We start from the raw sequence: 18,354 nt of genomic DNA, 5'->3' as shown, positions 1-18,354 counted from the left end.
TTTCTTCTGCTGTGATGCAGATGGCTCCCTGCATGGTCTGCAGCTCCCTTACTGAGCTGTGTCTCGTGTCCCCAGAGCGTAGCCCATTTATTCTCCTGAAGTGTTGTAGCTTGATGATTAATTCCATACCTTTAAGAAAACATCTCAAAAGCAAGATCTTTAGGTGCCCTAAAGTTTTTTGCAATTGCTGAGTTACTGCCCTGAACAGTAGTAGTGGATGCCTTGGATAACCAGGAGGCTTTTTTCACTCCAAATGTGATGCTTCTCAGGTTGGATCGCCATTGTGGTGCCCACAAGCACAGCAAGTAAATATGTGCGTCAGCAAAGAATCAAAGATTCATGATGTTGAAATAGGGAAGGATTCTCATTTTCAATGATGTGCGTAAAGCTGGGCTAGTGATGGAAGCAAATTCTTTTTGGTGCAGCCTCCTGCTGTAGTGGGGATTGCCAAACTCTTATTTGTGCTGTTCTGCTCATAAACACATTGTAAAAATAAGCCAAATGGTTTAATTGCTTATTTTTACAGCTGTAATGACCAAATTGAGTAGCCTCATGTTGTAAGAAACATCCTTTAACATAAATATCTATGCACTTGTGTTTTGACTTGTGTACTGTCTGCTTTTAGCATAAATCCTTAAAGAAGCTGAATGTTTACTTTGCCATTGCCATACCCAAATAATCAAACTTAAGGTGTTCCCTTTTTAAAAAAAAAAAAACTGGGGAGGCTTAGTAAATGCTGTGTGTGTTTCTTCATGTTTGACAGCATAAGTCTTTGAAGTTTATATATTTAGACTTTCTTACTGAGGAGAAAAGAAATAAGGAGGGGAGGGAGAATTCTTTGACATATAAGGTGATTAGGCTTTTCTAAATCCAGCGTGTATATTAATTTACAGGAACTGGAACCATGGCAATTCCTGCAGTTTCCTTGTCTGGAGCAGTTGGAGGAAGTAGATCCCCAGCTGTGTTTCATCTCTGGTGTGTTAATGTTGTTCCAGGTTCTGCCTATAGCTTGTCTGTCACATACTTGGCCCTCGTGGAGGCCTGTGCTGTGTCTGACAGTTTAATTCTGTCCAGATCTTCCTTTAGGAAATCAACTTTATTTTAAAGTATGTGTAGGAGTGATGCGTATGAACATGCTCTTTCATAAACCATCTACCAAAGCAGCCCTGAAATGACAGATCAGCTCCGCTGGGTCTCGCGTGATGTGGGCCTGGGTGACCGGGACGTGGTCCGTGCCAGCCTGCCCGAGGACGCTGTAATGCCAGCTGCTAATCCGGAGTGGGAGGCTGAAAATAACCCAGCGGAGCTGAGTCAGCAAGAGCCTGCTGCCATAACCTGGAAGGAAATTGCTGTCGTCAGGAATAAACTTCCTGGGTTGTTCTGCGGCCGGGGCAGCGCGGAAGAGAGGCGGCAGTGGGAGAGATGGGTTTGACCAGCAGCGCAAATAGTAGGTAATGGTCTTTGTGAGTTTTTGTTAATGTTTTGAGCGGTGCGGGCAGGGTGCGCAGCCTGCAGTTTTGGGGGAGTTCCCAGACATGTTGTGAACTTCCTGTTTGGCAGCAGAGAAACCATTTCAGGTCTGGAGGAGGGGGGTCGGGTGCGTTTGTCGCGTTAGGTGTGAGGTTTGAGCTCCCGAAAGGGCAAGAAGCGACATTCCTCTTCCTTCCTTATTCATGGGCAGAGGGGTAGAAAAATCTATTGCTCTTATTTAGGGGATAAACAGGATTTTGGCTTGAAGTGCCATGTTTGCATTTACTGGCAAGCTCCCCTTGTGAGCCTGCGCTCTACCCTGGCACCTTCCCCCAGGCAGTGCGGGTTCTGACGGTGTTTAAAACATGACCGTAGTGCATCGTATTAGAAAACTTGGATTACAAGTGTGATTCACCATTTATTTGCCTCTTAAAGAGCACAGCACTGAGCTTGTTTCTGGTCTCGAACCAGCGTAGAGCACAAGGAAAGTGAAGCTTAGTGGACTTGAACCTGGCCCTGAAACATGAGGTCTGAGAGAGTATTTTTTTTTGCATTTGTCCTTAATAGCCTCTTTCTTGTTGGTAGGCAAGGTAATGGGAAGGGTAGGACAATTTATGGAAGTGTAAATTGGAAATAATTCCTGGGAAGCCACTAGGAATAGCCTGGTAAGTAATGGGACAGTCAGTAAGAAGTCCTGTGGTACTTGAGAATAAAACGGGGCGGAGTTAGGAAATCTGACACATTTAAGATGTGCTGATTTCTTTTGGCTTCTTCCCCTCCTGCACATCTACCCCCTGAGCGTGTGGGAGGTGTTGGGGGTGTTTGAGTACTGTGACCTGGAAAACATGGGTGTGTACAGAGCTGAGGATGTGAGTGTTAGCACCCTGTAGGTGGGTGATATTTCCATTATCGATGGGGCTAGAAATGTTTTGTTTGTGCTGGGGTTTTGCTACAAAACAGGCAAGAAGTTCAAGTTAAAGGTACAGCTGTGGGGGTTTAAGATCAGAGGGTGTTGGGTTTTTTATAAAAGTCAAATTTAGTGCAAGAGGAGCAAACCTGATGGCAGGGGAATGTGCCAGCAATTAGCAAGAGGGAGACAAAGGATTTCAGTTCAAGTGGACACTAAATATTTTGAGGAGATGCTAATACCTTAGATGCCAAACAGTGTTATGGAAAAAGCATCTCTGTCCCTCCCTGTTGGAACTTTTGTTTTCTTTATTCCATACTTGCTCAGAAAATAAAAAAGCTATTGAAGCTGGCAAGTGTGGGAAGCCTGTGTTCTGCCTCACTTCTGGGAATCGTAGCCCTGGGCTGCAGAGTGCAGGTTCGAGGCTGTGGGTGAGCAGACACCCAACGCTAGGTCCTGCTGGGAGGAGTTGTCAGGCCCTGTTAAATGGCTCTGCAGTGAGTCAGGGATGTGTTGGCAGGCCGGATCCAGGCGTCAACTCCTGAGAAGTTGGGCTTCAAGACGCAGAAGAAAGCTGGCTCTGCCCCTCTCCTTGGGACTGTCACTGCTGGCAGCAAAACCGTAGGGCTTGGCTTCACGGCGTGGTGAAATTGCAGGGTACGGCTCTGGCGTAACTAAATAAAGCTCTACCCTTGAACGCTGCCTCCCTCGCAGCTAGACAGACAAATGACCTATGCTTTTTAGCTCCTTGCTGGTTTTTTGGTTACCTCATCCGCTAACCACTCCATCCCCTTGTCATGCTCCCTCTGAGTCATGACTCGAGCTGTCTCGGGAATGACAGCTCCATTTCATTCTAGTTTCTAATGGTTTTTTTTTTTGCAAAAAGGATCTATTGCAAAATATCCTGCTGGTTGAAAAGCTGCTTTGTTTAGTTCTGGTTTGGGTTTATTTGCTGCTGTCCCTGTTCAGAAATAGCTGGACCTCAGACATCTTCCTGCTGGAAGTGTTATCTTGCGAAATGAGAGCTGGTTTATACATTGTATATTATTCTGGAATTTCTGTCTTGTTTTAAACACAAGTTCTACCTCAGTTTGACTTTGCTTTCAAATATTGGCAAACCCTGTTGCAGCTATATTTCTGCTGTTATATTTTAGGCTTAAACACAAAGCTTTGTTTGAAAAGATTTAATTTATGAAAAAGAACAAAGATGGCTTTTGTTAGTACAGGCTTGATACTTTTGTTTCTCTTAAACTTGATCCATGTGTCTCAGACTCTATCATCCAGTTTACTCTGATTTTTTTTGCTATTCTCTTTGTTTTCCAGGTTCTAGCTGATGCCCAGGCTTCCTTGTAATGATGCCGTCACGTACAAATCTGACTGCTGGGATTCCCAGTAGCAAAGTCAAATATTCCAAGCTCTCCAGCACTGATGATGGATATATTGACCTGCAGGTAAAAAGTGGTGAAGAAAACCTCTTTCTGCTGCTGCTCTGACTGTGAACTGCTGGGAAAGGCTGCTGTAGCTTTGCATGTGCACGGGAGGCTGCTTTTTTGTTCATCTCTGCAGAGCAGCCTCAGATCAGAAAGGTACAAAGCTAGCTGCCAGCCACCGCTTCAGCCCTTCTGCTCCCGAAAACCTGTGGAGCTTAACTGGAAACAAGATTGCTCGTTTAATAGGTCAGATGCATTTCTTTGGAGGGAGGTGAAAATCAGCAGATCTGGAAGCAATGGGTGTAAAGGCTGGCTCAGAAGCAGGGTCTCCGTGGGCAGCATTCCTCGCAGAAGGGCCATTACAGAGCCCTGCAGCAGAGCTGCTGCCACAGTTTGTCCCGTGTCATCTCTGCTAGCTGTGGGATTCGCATCTCTGCTGTGGCGGGAGGGGAACTGTGCTGAGTTAAGCTGTTTAATATTTGAGTTTTTTTCCGTGCAGTTCAAGAAGAGCCCACCAAAAATCCCCTACAAGGCAATTGCACTGGCTATTGTGCTCTTCATGATCGGGACCTTCCTCATTATCATAGGAGCCCTCCTCTTGGCAGGATACATTAGCAAAGGCGTAAGTGGTTTGATTACACTTCTGTTACGAGTTTTGCATTGCTTGCCCATTCCTCAAAGCCTGCCGTGAACTGTCATGTTCAGTGTAGAAATTCAGAGCAAAAGGCCTGTAAGCAAGAAAGCCATCCCCTCCACTGCCGCGCTGGTGTTTGCTGACAGCCCTACTTCTCTGGCAGCAGAGCCCTCTGATGCCTTCAGTTAGCAGTCTGGAGCCGGTTCAGAGCTGGACTGGAGATCTGCTAGGGAGGGCTGAGTTTCTCTGTCCTCCCTGGGGTACAGATTCATTTTAATGCCACAACCCTGCAGCGGTCAGCTTGCTGTCCTGGAAAAACTTCATGCTGGGATCGTCACTCTTCTAGTGAAGATCATCTGGTAACTTCTGTAGGAGATACCAGGCTGCTGTATAGGACACAGCACCACTTATCTCATCTCTCTGCATTTACGATCCATTGAAAGGGGGTCTGTTGTTCGTAGTTGACTTGGTGCTCTCTATGGGACACTTCTTCTTTTACCTTGTGCTGTATGGAATTGCTTTACGGTTGGCAGCTGCTGCTTATCGTTGTGGAAAAGCGGTGTTTTGGCTGTATCGGAAGCAGTTCAGGCACAGATAGGAGGGTTCGCTCTCAGCCAAGCATGCAGCACCCAGCCTGCGGCTGGCAGTTTTGTAATGCGATTAGTGTTAGGAGGAGCCACCCCTCCTATCCGAAGGAGAAGTTCAGTTGAGGGTTTCCTGTAGCAAGGAGGTTCCCTGTAGCCCAGGGAGAGGACTTAGAGCTCAGCCTGAAGAAAACTGAGATATTTCTGATTTAAGATGAATTTTTATTTTTTTGTCAGCTAGCCAGGCCTTAGGGATGAGTACTTGAGGCAGGACTTAAGAAAAAGACCAGACCCCCCCTACAGATCTCTTCTAACTGCACTTGCATATCCCTTGCCTGCAGGGAACAGACCGTGCTATCCCCGTGCTCATCATTGGGATCCTTGTGTTTCTCCCAGGCTTCTACCACCTGCGCATTGCATACTACGCTTCCAAAGGCTACCGGGGCTATTCCTACGACGATATTCCGGATTTCGATGATTGAACAATGTATTTAATTGCATTATAATTAGGTCGGCGGTAAGAGCTTAGTTACCCTGGATGTCAGAGGGGGCCTGTAAGATTGTAGATGAAGTATATCATGCCCGTTCCTGGTTTTGAGGTGTTGCGGGTTTCTCGGTTGGGGGGGTGGGGAGTTGAACACAGAATTGACCAAAAGGATTGCAACAGTAGGTGGGAAGAACATGTGATTTATTGTATTTTTCCTCTTTTGGTTACATAATGCTGGTTGCTTGTAAGAAGTTCTTCTTGGGCAAGACAGTTCTAGCAATTTTCCAAAAATAGATGAGCCACGTTCAGCAGCAAAGATATTTGTTTTTTCTAACTGTTTTATAGAGCTGATTTTAGTTTTCACGAGATTGTGGTTTACCTTTGCAGACAAAGTTAGTTAACCATAGTTAAATTCTCCTTTTGCTCTCTGTCCATCAGAAATGCTTCCAATCTACTTGTCCTGTGCTTGTCTGGGGTAACAAAAGTCAGATGTGTACAAGAGGGGGGAAAACTGCCCTTGCATGAGGTCATTTACACGTAGTGCATTTGCTACACAGCTCCTCTGGTCAGACTGACCACGCTTATTTACTCAGCAAACACATTCTTCAGAAGCAAGCCGTTTCCCATGCCACTGTTACTTTTGGCAAAATCTGCTTATCCTTTAAAAGGACTGTTATTGGATTTTGATTATTATTTTAAACAAACCCCGTGGATTTGGGGAAAGGAATTGGAATCTGGACCAGGACTCAAGTGTCTGAATTCCAGAAATCTTGGTTTTAACTAGTGTGGATATTGGAGACACTTGAATTCCAGCTGTCTGTATGTATCTTTGGAATAATTTTGTCCTTGTGCATAACCCCCTAGACCAGTAAAAAAAAAATCTGTATAGTTTGTACTGAATAAAACCCATTTGTATTTTTTTGTTAGCTTCAGTGATCTGTTATTCAGGGAAAACAGACTGGTAGCTCTAATTTATGTAAAGTAAATACTGTCTGTCTCCAAGTGGGAATGAACTCTGTCCTGGAGAACAAGTATGTGACAAGTAGTGATGCAAGTAGATGTATTTAATATGAATAAACTTCACTATATTCTGTGTACAAATCTTAAGCTTGTCTTTTTCACCTTCACAGATCTCAGTGTGCACTAAAAACTCTTCTGGGCAACCAGATTAAGGCTTTAGCTGCTGCTGCCTACTGCTTCCAATTGCTAATGTAGTCACTCCAATCAGCATTAGGCTTTGCTGAGCCAGCAGCTTTGGAACAGCTCCATCTGCTCTCCGGGACCCTCGGCTGCCTTTGGGGCAGAGCTGGGCACCTGGGATTACCCTCCGTAGCGCAGCAATCCGGAGTGCCCTGGGTGCGGCAGGAAAACGCGCTTCTTCAGAAGGTCAGGATTGGCTTTTTGAACTCACGTGTGGTCCTTATTAAATGTGCAAAGACCCCAGGCTTCTAATTGCTTTGTTTCAGGGTCCAAATATCCAGTTCCTTTTGTTCTGCAGTGTAACAGGAGTAGTCTCTGTTTGAATATGGCTTGCAGGCTGGTGCTGATACTCCGGAATTGCCAGGTGTGCCTCATGCGGACTGAAAGTTTTTGAAAGGAAGAGGGGCAGGTATCACTGTTAGTGCAGAGCAGGTCCATGGGGATGTTGAGATGAGACAGTGCTGGGCGAATGCCTTGCTCTGAAAGTACTCTTAAAATTGCTTTTTTTCCTCCTCCAATGTTCCAGATTAAAGCCTGAGCCAAGATGGTTTTTTTTAACCTACATCTCTTCCCTTGTTTGACTTGATTGGCTTGCATGTGTCCCAGTGTTGCACTCTGAGGAATAACTGATTGAATTCAGGATCTCTGAAGGCAACAACTATGCACGTTCTCTCCCGCTCTGCTGCGTCACGCCAGCCCGCACCCATCTCACGTTCCTGACGCTGCTGGCCCCTGGGCCGATGGCAGCCCTGCTTCCCAGATGTTGTCACGTACCGCTTGGCAGCAGCTGAAATGTGTCCATTAAAGCTGGGTCTGGCCAGAACAGCAGCTGCTGACGCAAAAACATGAATCAGCCTCTATTAGTGGATAAGAACGTGGGTTTGTTTGGTTTTTGGGAAAGGGGAGAAGTGGAAGGGAAGTTTAGATGGAAAAAGAAAAGGGGTGGGGAGAAGATGCTTTCAATTGGGGCTGATAGGATGCAGAAAGCTAGGAAGCCTTGACTGACTAAGAGGGATAAGGAAATGTAGGGGACAGGAGAAGAACGTGCCTGGAGGCATGTAGGGGACGTTTCGGGAGGAAAGACAATTAATTTATTTTTGATTTGACAGAAGCAAAATCCTCTGGCAGCACAGTGTATAAATAAGAACAGTCCCTGCCCTAATGCTTGCAGGGCTATTTGTATGAGGGATGGCCACAGGGAAATTTTCCTTTCTACAGGGATTGATTTATATCTAATTTGGAAGAAAGGAGACCCTTCTGGGAAAGAAAAAAGGTATGTTGACTGCTGGAAAAATGTAGATCCAGATGACTTCATTCTTTCACATATTGCATTCTAAGCATGGCTTTCCTCCAGAGTGTAAGTCTCTAGATGTTCAAATGTCTATTAATTGTCTAGCTGTAGTGTAGCTAATAGTCAGGGTTCAACTTTATCTTGAAAAATAGCAGGAGTTTACATTTATTTCAAGAGATTGAAAAATTTTACTGCAAACATTTTGTTTCTCTGAGCTTGGTTCGTAGCAGTGGTGCTGCTCTGGTGTAGGTTTGAGTGTAATCGGTGCTGTCAGCTCTTTTATTTGTTAAAACATTACATAAGGGTGAAGCTTGCCTCCCAAATGGGGCTGTTGCCCATGCGCTGTTGTTTCGGTGCCTCTGTGCTGATACATTACAATAGGATCTCTTTAATTTTCATCCCACTCCTGCCGCACTGTGGACCTGCATGCGTGATTTGCACGGCTGGCTTGGCTCCTTTGCTGCCTTCCCTGAACTCCCCGACTGTGTAGCTGTATCCTTCCCTTGACCCCGGGTGCCAGATGCTGCTGCCAAACCCCGCAGTTAATGGCTCTGCTCCTCAGTTCCCCTTCTGTAAAATCACGGGTGTTGTGGGTTTGGGGAGAACTGACTGACTCACTGCATGATGAGGGTAATAGGAAAACGCCTGTGAAGAAGTTTCTGGTTCTAGAGCAGGGCTTGAATGATAAATAAGGCACCGGCCGAACACTGATGAATGAGGATAATACTGAATAGCTATTTCCTTTATTGAGCATCATCCATTCTGGGCACTCGGCAAGGCAGCTGTCTCAGAGAAAAAAATAGTCAGTATTTATATAGCTTGATGGAGTATTATTATGCACAGAAGCTCTGGAGAAAGAACAGGCATTCAGATTTTAGGCTTTTCTCTAGTTTGAGTGCTTGAATTCGTGTACCCTCAGTGATGTTCTTCTATTGCTGTTGTGTGGTGTATATATACAATTACGTACTTAATTTAATACCATAAAGTTGCTGGAAAGACATTTGGAAATGTGATTCTAGAGTCCTTTGGCCTGAGCTACCAGAGTCCCAGAGAAATTCCCCCCAATGTATTAATTATAAAAGCAAAGGCTCATTTTAAGTAAATCTCTTGATTTTTTTTTTTGACTGTCTGGAGTGAACAAAGCTAATGAATGTTCCCAAGCATCATCACATCAGAGGAAACTTCCCTTCACAGACAAGCTGTCTGAAACATCTAGGTGAAACGGCCTCAAGTTGCGCCAGGGAAGGTTTAGATTGGACATTAGGAGAAATTTCTGTACTGAAAGAGTGGTCAGGCCTTGGAACAGGCTGCCCAGGGAAGTGGGGGAGTCCCCATCCCTGGAGGGATTTAAAAGACGTGTAGATGAGGCGCTTAGGGACATGGTGTAGTGGGCGTGGGGGTGTTGGGTTGACGGTTGGACTCGATGATCTTGGAGGTCTTTTCCAACCTTAATGATTCTATGATTCTATGAATACACTGGGGGGAACAAACAAGGTAGCAGTGGAAACAGTCTTGGGTAACTGCAGACATGAACTACAAGCCCTGGAAACTCATGCTAGATCCAGAATGGCTCTTTCTCTGCTCCTCATTTGCTCATTGTTAATAGCATGAATGGGCCCTGTTCCTCTCCAGGAGGCTCCTTACCACTGCTGGTGGTGCAAATGCCACCAGCTGGGAGAGAGATGGCCACCAGTGGCTCCTGGCTCCAAGATGCCATGAGTAACTAATTTTCTAACACTTCCCACAGCCAGTTTCCCTTGAGAAGGGAAATCAGGCAGCAGACTTGTACTAAGTGGTGACATTCAAGTGTAGAACTAAGGTGTTGACCTGCTGCCCACACACTGGCTGAGGGACCTCAGTGGGCTTCCAGGACAGGTTTCACACCCGGAGATGCCGCTAAAAGCAATGCAGTGGTCTCTGCCAATTTGTGTGCTGGATAAGGCTGGGGACAGCAAGGGTTTATAGCCAGCATCATATCCAACGCTGCATCTCTAAGGTCATGGCTAGCGCCCCTTTTGGGAGATCCTGTAGAAGGATGCCTGCCTGGAATGGGCTCTGTGTATTACATGGCAAAAACAAGGGGGATGGAGATAAACTCAGCAGTGGAAAGGAGCAATAGGAAAAGCCAGAATCATCCAAAGCGTTGTGCAAACAGTTCTAATAAACCCTCGAAGAGGCAGAAATTGTGCATGGAATGGTGAGGAGTTTCACCAGCCTGGGGACTGTGTGAGCCTCTGGTCCCAGTGAAGCCACAGCACTGAAGGGCTTATCGCCCTATCCCGCTCTCTGTTTTTAAGGTTTGTGGAGCCAGCAATGGTGGGTTCCTTACAGGCTCGTGATTTTGCATCTGTCCGTACAAAGAACCTCGTAAGGAGACATCATTCCCTCTACAGGGAAGCAGCTGCAGGCCCTGCAGTCTGATCCTGGAAAAGGGGGTGTAAGTACTCCAGGTGGCAACTTTTACTTGTGCTGTATGTTTTTTGGCATCACTGTTGATCCTTCTCTCCGAGATTCCCCATGTGCTTTTGCTGATGGAGGTTCATGGGGTGGGGAGAAGAGCAAGGCCCATCGCTGGTCCTCTGGTCATGTAGCAAGAGGAAATTTGAGTTTCTAACTCCTTGTTTGTCTTTTCTCAGCAGCGATTTGTATTTCCCCTCTCTCTTTGGATAACCTCATCCTCGAGGCATGGCTGGATGTTGTACTGTTTGTCTGCAGAGCGGGGTGGTTGTAAGGAGGCTGGGCTGGCCAGCAGGTTACTGATCTTAGTCCTGAAAATATTTTAGGGGAAGTTGTGTGAAACGTCTGTGGAGGTGAGGGAGAGAGAATGTGATGACTCACATATAGCCGTAAAACAACTGCTTTGTTTGAACAAACAGCGCAATCTGCAACAGCATCTCTAGTGCTTTTCTGGTACCCATCACGCAGGAACACTTAGACCGGCCCCTGCGGTCGGGGTTTGCTTTCTTTCTGTCAACTGCAATTAGCCAAATTCAGCAACATTTGCCACTGAGAGGCTCAGTGCTATACTGCTACTCCTACAGGATTTTGCTTAGCATAAAAGACGACGTAAAAACCCTGCAGGGCAGGAAGAAATGACTCGGCACAACAATTCTGTCCCTTCTAATCAGGTTTGGGCTACGGCTCCACTTATGCCGTGGTCTAAATGAGTTTCTCCATGCTCTGTCCATACTCCTCCCCCTCATGCCTAGTCCTTAAAAGTCCCAAGCATCAGCCCATTAATACAACCGTCCCTCACATCTTCTGCTTCTCCCTAAACTGCTCTTTAAGCTTTCTCCTGGCCCTTCCCGTGGGGTGTTTGTCCGGCTCTTCCCAGCAAGATACCTGCAAAGCACCTCCGGGACTCCTTGGCTGATCCTGGCCTTCCACTTGGCACTCTCCTCGTTGCTGTACTCTGGAGCTGCAGCTCATCGGTTTAGTGGGTAAGTGCAAATTGCCTGGCCCTCAGATCTCTCTGGCTGCCCAACTGCTAGCAGAGACCTTTGCTTTGCCTCTTCCAGCTCGGGGAAGTCAGCAATCTTGCCTTCATTTTCTGCTTTCTCCACCTGGTGAAAAGAAATGTTCTTTGCCTTTTTCCTAGAGCTCTGCTTTCAGCCCAGCTATGCTTTCGTGCTGCAAGGCAGCTGGCATGCTATGTTCTGCGCTCCCCGTGTGAAATGTGGATGTGCATGGTCACAGCATTTCCTTTCTCCTTCCTTAATACACAAGCAGCTTGAGGTTTTTAGGAATGCTAGATTTAACTAAAAATAGTCCAGACAGTTCAGTGGGCCATGACAGATTCCTCCCTCTCAAGAGAATTGGCTTTGTTCTGAGATGGAGCCAAGGGTCAAGGGGTAGGGGGGGAATATCTGGGGAAAAAAGCTTAATTGTTGATTAGAAATGATTGTTTCCAAATGATTTCATTGACTGTTTTGCTTCTCCAGGCTCAGGCAGACTTTGGTTTGTGCTGGTTAGATACTTGTTACCTTGAGGCCTTTCCTTCTGTGCTTTCACCCGTGTCTAGGAAGGTATTAAGAAACTTGTTTTAATTGGAAGTAAGGCAATTATAAGTAAGTCTTTTTTGTGGCCTGCATGGACAGAGCTTAGTTATGACAAGAATCAGGAAGCAAACACTTCCTTCCTCTACATTGTACTTCTGCTGGATACTGAGCCGTGACGGTGTCCTCCATCTCTGGAGCAGCATAAGGGCTGCTCTTGGAGCTTGCCTCTGACAGTAACACAGACCTATGAGATTCATACAGAGCTTTTCCATCCCGCTGCAATTACAGTAAGGAACAAAATCGCGATGAATCTTCCGAGAGGACTTTTTCTGCTGCTGTGAAATGGCAGTTTTGGCACTGAAAGCACAAGTTCTGTGGAGGAATCACTATTTCAGCCTGGGCTGTAAAACGAAGGAAAAAAAAAATCCACTAGTCACCACTAATTAATTTTATTTTGAAATATTTACTTGGACTGAAGTAGTAGCTGCTCTTAAGTCTTTAAAGGATTAGCTGCCTGCTAGTCTTTTGTGCCTGCAACCATTTATTTAAGCTGTTGCTGCAAATCATGCTGTTAACCTGTCATGCAAGGTTTTAACCTTTCTTTCCTTGTCAGTGGGAAATGCGTGGTACACGTGGTCTTGCTGATGTGACAGTGGGAAGTTAATACATCCGCAGTCAGGTCTTCTGGGTTCTTTCCACAGCTTGAAAAGCTTCTTGGAGGAGGGAAAAGATAGAAGATGAATATAGTAATAATGGTCTGCTTTAGGATATTGCAAAGCCTGAGGAGGGGCTGTAAAAAGTTTAGGGAACATGAGATGTTTGCAAATGCATCCTGCCCCCCGCCTCTGTGCTTTTCCATGTGCTGTTACCAGGGCAAATAATTCCTCTCCCTCCTGCTGACCTGTCAGATCGGATGCAGTATTTCCATTGCGCTCCATCCTGATGTTCGCTTGCATTTGTCATCCCGTGTTGCATCATGTTTAACGCAAGCAGTCAAACTGATCGACCAAAACCCGCTGCCAGGGGAGGGTTTGCTCATGCAAGAGCATCAGTTTCTGAGCTGAAAGCCATGTTTAGCAAAGGAAAAGTCATCTGGATTTAGAAAGAATCCTTGAAGAAAGCTGAGAACTCACCTCGGCAAGGATTATTTCTTACTCTTATGCATGTAGTGTGTTTAGTGTAAAAGGGAGAGATATCAGGTCCTTAAACCTACAAATACTAATTAGCATCACCATATAATTTTCTAGCAATTGTTTTCATTGTGTCATTTGAAAAAGTCTACCAGCTCCTATAATATTCATTTTTCTTGTCTCAACTCTTAACAGTTCATGTCGCAGCACGACTTCTTCACTGCTCTTTTGGTTGGTTCTTTTCCAGACAAATGTCTTATTTTCTCTGTATTTGATACCGCAGGTCAAGTGAATCCTCTCTGCCTTTTATTGCACAAGAACAGAAGCAGGATTGTAACATGGCCAGTTCAAATGTGTGGCTAAAAATAGGCCAGTGGATGGTCTCCAACTTCAAATACAAAAAATGTATTTGTAAAGGTTTCTCTTTGTTGAGTGACTGCATTTCAAATTGCTAAGACGACACTTCAAAGTTCAACTTGCAAACAGCTCGTGTTTTAATCCTCCCCATGAAACAAAGGAGACTGTCTTTGACTTGCATCCGCAGTCAGCTGAGACACTGAACGCTTGAAGCTGGCAGCCTGCTCCACTCCTGGGAGTTCATCCCTTTAGCAGGGTCAGCACACCAGGATGCTGTCCTGCTCCGATGCTTCCCACCCCATCCGCGGGGCGTGGGCCCACTCTCAGGAGGGAGTTGAGAGCAGGCGCACATCCCTTCTCCCACCTCTGCTGTAGGTAGGGAAAATAATTTAACGGTGGCAAGATGGGCCAGAGCTTGCAAGAACACTTCAGTGACACTGTATTGGACTGTTTGGCACTAATTACGAGTGGCGGAGAGGTGGCACTTCAGGCAGGGAAGGAGTTAACAAAATAAAGGGCAATTTGCGGGGGAGAAGTTGGAGTTTATTGTTCCAGGCTCTGCTGTGGATTTCCTTTTTATCCTTTCATCTCCAAGTCTTGGCTCTCATCATAAAAGGGGCTGCTGGTCCTTCCTTTTTCTATTTTTATTTAGACCGTGAGCCCTTCAAAGCATGGCCTGTACCTTAACCTGTGTGCAGCGGCACAGCGGGAAAGCTCTGTCGGTAGGGAACTATAAATAGCGAGCCTGTCCAGCCCTGTGGCATCCACGCTTGCTATAATTGCCTGGTTTGCACTCCTGTGACAAGCGTTAGTTCAGCTGTCAGGGAAAGAAGGAACTGAAGAGTATTGCCACAGACGGTTTCCAGCTCTCGAGTTGCCTGTTGAGCTTCGGTTTGGGCCCAGTTCTCCCTCCTGCCTCAGGGAGTTCTTTTTCTAGCTGTGTGTGAATGACAATTCCCGGCGTCTGCCCAGCGTGATTTGGACAGTTCAATTTCAGAAGCAGCTTCGTAGAGGGCTTGTTGTGGTGCTGCCTGTTTCAATCTTTAACTCGTGCCTCGGCACCACACTCATTTATTTTGTCTTTTGCCGCTTGCTAGAGGAGGTTGATTCTGCAGCAATCATTCTTCTATCACTCCTGACATCATTGTGTGTTTTTGTTACTATATGTTCACATGAGGCATTAAATGAGTCATGGGGAGATAGCAGATAAAAGTAATGACCACATCCAAGACCAAGCTTCCTCTCTGAGCACATTGTGGATGTTCTTTCAGAATTGCTTGCAAGAGGATTCAAGCGATGAAAGGTTAAAACAGGGATTCTCTCTCTGCTATCACTTCTCTGCTGGCAATATGAGTAAGCAACCACGAGGGTGCTGCTTGCCTGTTCTTTGCAAAGTAAAGGACCTTCATTTGAACTCCCAGTGGAGATGGCTTAAGAAAACCTGTTTTATTCTGTGCTACAAAATTCCTCTAGTGGACTTAAAAACGATTTTGTGCGCCGTGGCCACACCCTTTTGGAAGTAGATTAAGTGGAAATAAGTTGCTCTGGTCCTGCCTGTACATGTCTAGAAGCTGCCATTTATTGCCACAGCTTTGAACAACAGCCGCACATGAACTTGATGCAAGGTGGCAAAACCCAGCTTGTCTCCTGCTTGGAGACCATCTCTCCAAATGACCTAGGCTTCATCCGATGGGTAGCTGCAAGCAAAATGCCAGGGTGAATGTGCACCGGCAAAGCGAAAATGTCAGGAGCGGTCAGCCACGGGCTCTTGCAGTGCCTTTTCTGCTGCCACAACATCTCAGAGTCAGGAGATGTGGCTCCAGCGATTCAGCAGTTTTGGCAACTAGAACCTGGCAGAAAAAGAGAACAGGGAGGATAAATGCATGCTGTTTTCCTGGCCCCCTCCTGCTCCGACTCTTCCCAAGATGCAAGGACTCTCCCTTGGCTAGTTTCGGGGTTGTGCTTTTGAAAAGAGGACTGGGAATGAACTCCGAGAGGTGACTAAGCCCATCTCCTCCTTCCTCTGCCAAATACAGGCCTTCCTCCTGACTCAGCACGTTGAATCTCATCTATTTGGTACAGCCCCTGAGGTACCAGACATAACAGCATCAAGAAAATTAGCTTCTCATCCAAATCATGAGCTGTCCAGTTGAGTTAGTGTTACTGTAAGCATTCTTTATTACTCTTCCTTCCCTATATTCACTGATAACGTTTGGATGAATACCGTGTGGCCACTGAGCAGCCCTGTAGCGAGAAGCATGGGAAGCTGTTCTGGGTTGTTTGTACTGCGCTGGCTGCCAGAATCGGATCTCCATTTACAAAACATTTTGCATATACAAAGGTGAAGGAAGGTCTTCTCTCTCCAAAAGCTACCAGATGTAAAACCATCTTGATACAAACAGCAGGGATCCAACAATTCTGCAACTATATAGATTTTTTTTTTTCCTCCTGCTCACCTATTGATTTATTATGTGAACTCAGGCAACTGTAACTTTGCAACCCTTGCTATTTATCTTTCTATATAGCAAGCACAGCAGTACATCTGCCTCTTGGATTGCTGGCTGAAGCCTCAGTAATTTGAGTACTTGGACCAAAGCAGTCTGAGATCCTTGGACTAAAAGCCCTATTTGCTATTAAGAGCACTTTGCACTAATTAAACTTCATAAAATTCTTCCTGGGTCTTCCTACCTCCATTTTGCAGGTGACAAAACTGAGTATTTAGCTCAGATGACAGACTGGGAAGTAGAAATAGTTCTTAGAATGAAATAATTTTTTTGCTAACTCTATTTCCATATAACATTGGGGGGGACACAGCAGTCAAGTCATGACTGTCCCCAAGGTAAAGTATAAATTTATGTAGGTCAAGGAACCTGAAGTGGTGTCTTCCACTAGGTGGTGGTAGACAGCATTTTTAAGAAGGGTTATTGACTCTGGCTTTCTTTACCTTATAGAATAGAAACTCAGGGTCTGCCCAGTTCAGTATTCTCTTCCCCTTACAGTTACTACTCCATATTCCAGAGGAAGAAGCAAAAACACACTGCTGGTGAGTTGCTAACTTTTTTTGCTTTTTCTTGGGGAGTTTTCTTTCACCTCCTAGGCAGCTATTGAAATACCAGGGGTTTCACTTTTATTTTGTGTAATCCAGTACAAGATATTCCTGTTATCCCTATACATGTGGGCTGGGTTGTTCTTAACTCCTGGACTCCATCTGTGGGATTCACATAAAATATTGTTCATCTGATGTGAGGCAAACTATTTTTTATTTCCTTGGTTTATGTTGTGTAAAAAAAAAACAAAACCAAACCCCCACCAAGAAAACAAGATAGGGAATTGGAAATGAGCTATGGATCCCAGACCCAAAACAATCATCCTTGGATATAACTGGATGTGAAGTTTAGAGATCCTGTACTCAGATCAATGATTCACGTCCCAATTGAGGCAACGCTTTGGTTTAAAATGGAAATTTTGAATAAACAGAAGAGATGCTAGCCAAAAACATTTCAGCGTTTAAATTTATGCCAGTAACGTACATTCTGCATCTCAAGAAAACCCTGACCTTCTGTAGTCCTGTCCTTAGCATTTTATTTGCACAGAGCCATGAAGAAACAAACAAAATAAAGCTGGCATGCTCGGGGAACATACTCATTAAAGGTTACCTCAGACTATCGCAATAATACTGCATTCTCTGGCTGCAAAGAAGGACAACACAGCCCAGGCTAAAGGCTCGCCTGTCCCACAACAATATCTCCTTAAGGAGGCTTTTAGCTCCACACGGGCACAACCTCACCACAAAATCAAGTCCCTGCTTGCACGCTCTTGTGGAGATGTTGCAGTGATTCAGGCTGGCAAATATCACAAAGCACTATTTGCTCACGCACTCTCTAATTGTTACTACTGTGATTACATTAATACTGTAATATTTACCCTGAATTATGAAAGCAAGCATAATGACTGATTAGTACACAGAATAGAAGGAGGAATTGGGACTCCAGGACTGTAGTCTTAGCTGAAGAAAGTCAGTGACACAGGAATTTAGGCCAGTTAGGGCAATTACAGGAGGAGTTCAGGCTCTATATTCTTGATGGACAGATATTTTACACTGGTTGAATTGGGAAGACTGGCATAAGCTTCTATGGTGACTAATAGTCTACACCTCACCCGTTCAGGTAAATCCCTGAGTGAGCTTTGAGGAGCTCAGATAATCTTCTAGATTAGATGTAGCAAAGAAAATAACGAAGGTGTCTCCTTTAGGATCTTAAAGGTCTGCACACTAAATGATTAATGACTGCTAATTTCTCTTGATAGCATTGTTATGAAGGACATGCACATGCACATCCAGTGTCTCTGATTCTTCCAACTTTTTTATGGGCCTGTGAATCATTCAGGCAGAAAGTGACTAAATGTTTTTATAAATACCTCATGGTTCTTCGCTACATTTTAATAATAGAAATTATATATGCCAATAATCCCAGCAAAATTATTTTTACTTATACAGCAGGACAGTGTGATGGCATAAAATGGGCTCTGGCTCCCTGAACAGGTGCAATGCCAGGGTATTTTCTGAAACTTTACAGCATGGAAGGCCACCTGGAAGGTAATTTATCTATTTAAGAGGAACAAAGGCCTGAAAAATGCTTTGCTGGGTTTGAGCCCGTGGTTCCAGGGGGTCTAGCTATGTCAAATTCAATTCTTGGAGCGCTAGATCCACCTTTATCATCTTTCCCCTGCTTGTCTTTGGGATTATCATGACCCCGAGCTCTCTTCATCTGTTAAATTTCAATCTGACTGATGCACACGTCTAAACTTCCCACTTGCAGATCTCTTGCTGTATTACCTGTATTTCACTCTGCCATCTTCCGCCAGGGG

General features: G+C 45.2%; 2 protein-coding genes across 10 annotated transcripts in view; both read left to right on the top strand.

Moving 5' to 3' along the window:
• Positions 1-594: 594 nt before the first annotated feature.
• TMEM230 (transmembrane protein 230) lies at positions 595-6,615 on the top strand. 6 transcript variants are annotated; one of them, XM_075174887.1, is made up of 5 exons: positions 595-1,447; positions 2,898-3,034; positions 3,701-3,828; positions 4,307-4,429; positions 5,367-6,615. In XM_075174887.1, the coding sequence occupies exons 3-5, from the start codon at positions 3,730-3,732 to the stop codon at positions 5,505-5,507; spliced, it is 363 nt and encodes a 120-aa protein (XP_075030988.1). In that variant the 5' UTR covers positions 595-1,447; positions 2,898-3,034; positions 3,701-3,729; the 3' UTR covers positions 5,508-6,615. The 6 variants fall into 6 exon arrangements, with proteins under 6 accessions (XP_075030988.1, XP_075030986.1, XP_075030985.1 ...); XM_075174885.1 differs by having other exon boundaries at positions 595-1,451; XM_075174884.1 differs by lacking the exon at positions 2,898-3,034.
• Positions 6,616-6,640: 25 nt separating this feature from the next.
• The window catches only part of SLC23A2 (solute carrier family 23 member 2), a 71,490-nt gene continuing 59,776 nt past the window's right edge, over positions 6,641-18,354 (top strand). The window contains exons 1-5 of one of the 4 annotated variants that reach the window (XM_075174876.1): positions 6,641-6,898; positions 7,239-7,985; positions 11,292-11,443; positions 11,945-12,028; positions 13,415-18,082. The gene's annotated coding sequence lies outside the window, so the exon portion shown is untranslated. Of the gene's footprint in view, positions 7,986-11,291; positions 11,444-11,944; positions 12,029-13,414; positions 18,083-18,354 lie in introns of all 4 variants that reach the window. The other 3 variants (XM_075174877.1, XM_075174874.1, XM_075174878.1) reach the window with 3 other exon arrangements.

The sequence above is a fragment of the Calonectris borealis genome, chromosome 27, assembly GCF_964195595.1.
Source record: "Calonectris borealis chromosome 27, bCalBor7.hap1.2, whole genome shotgun sequence".
Classification (NCBI taxonomy): Eukaryota; Metazoa; Chordata; class Aves; order Procellariiformes; family Procellariidae; genus Calonectris; species Calonectris borealis.
The sequence above is the reverse complement of the archived record's forward strand: the minus strand, read 5'-3'. Positions and strand labels throughout refer to the sequence as shown.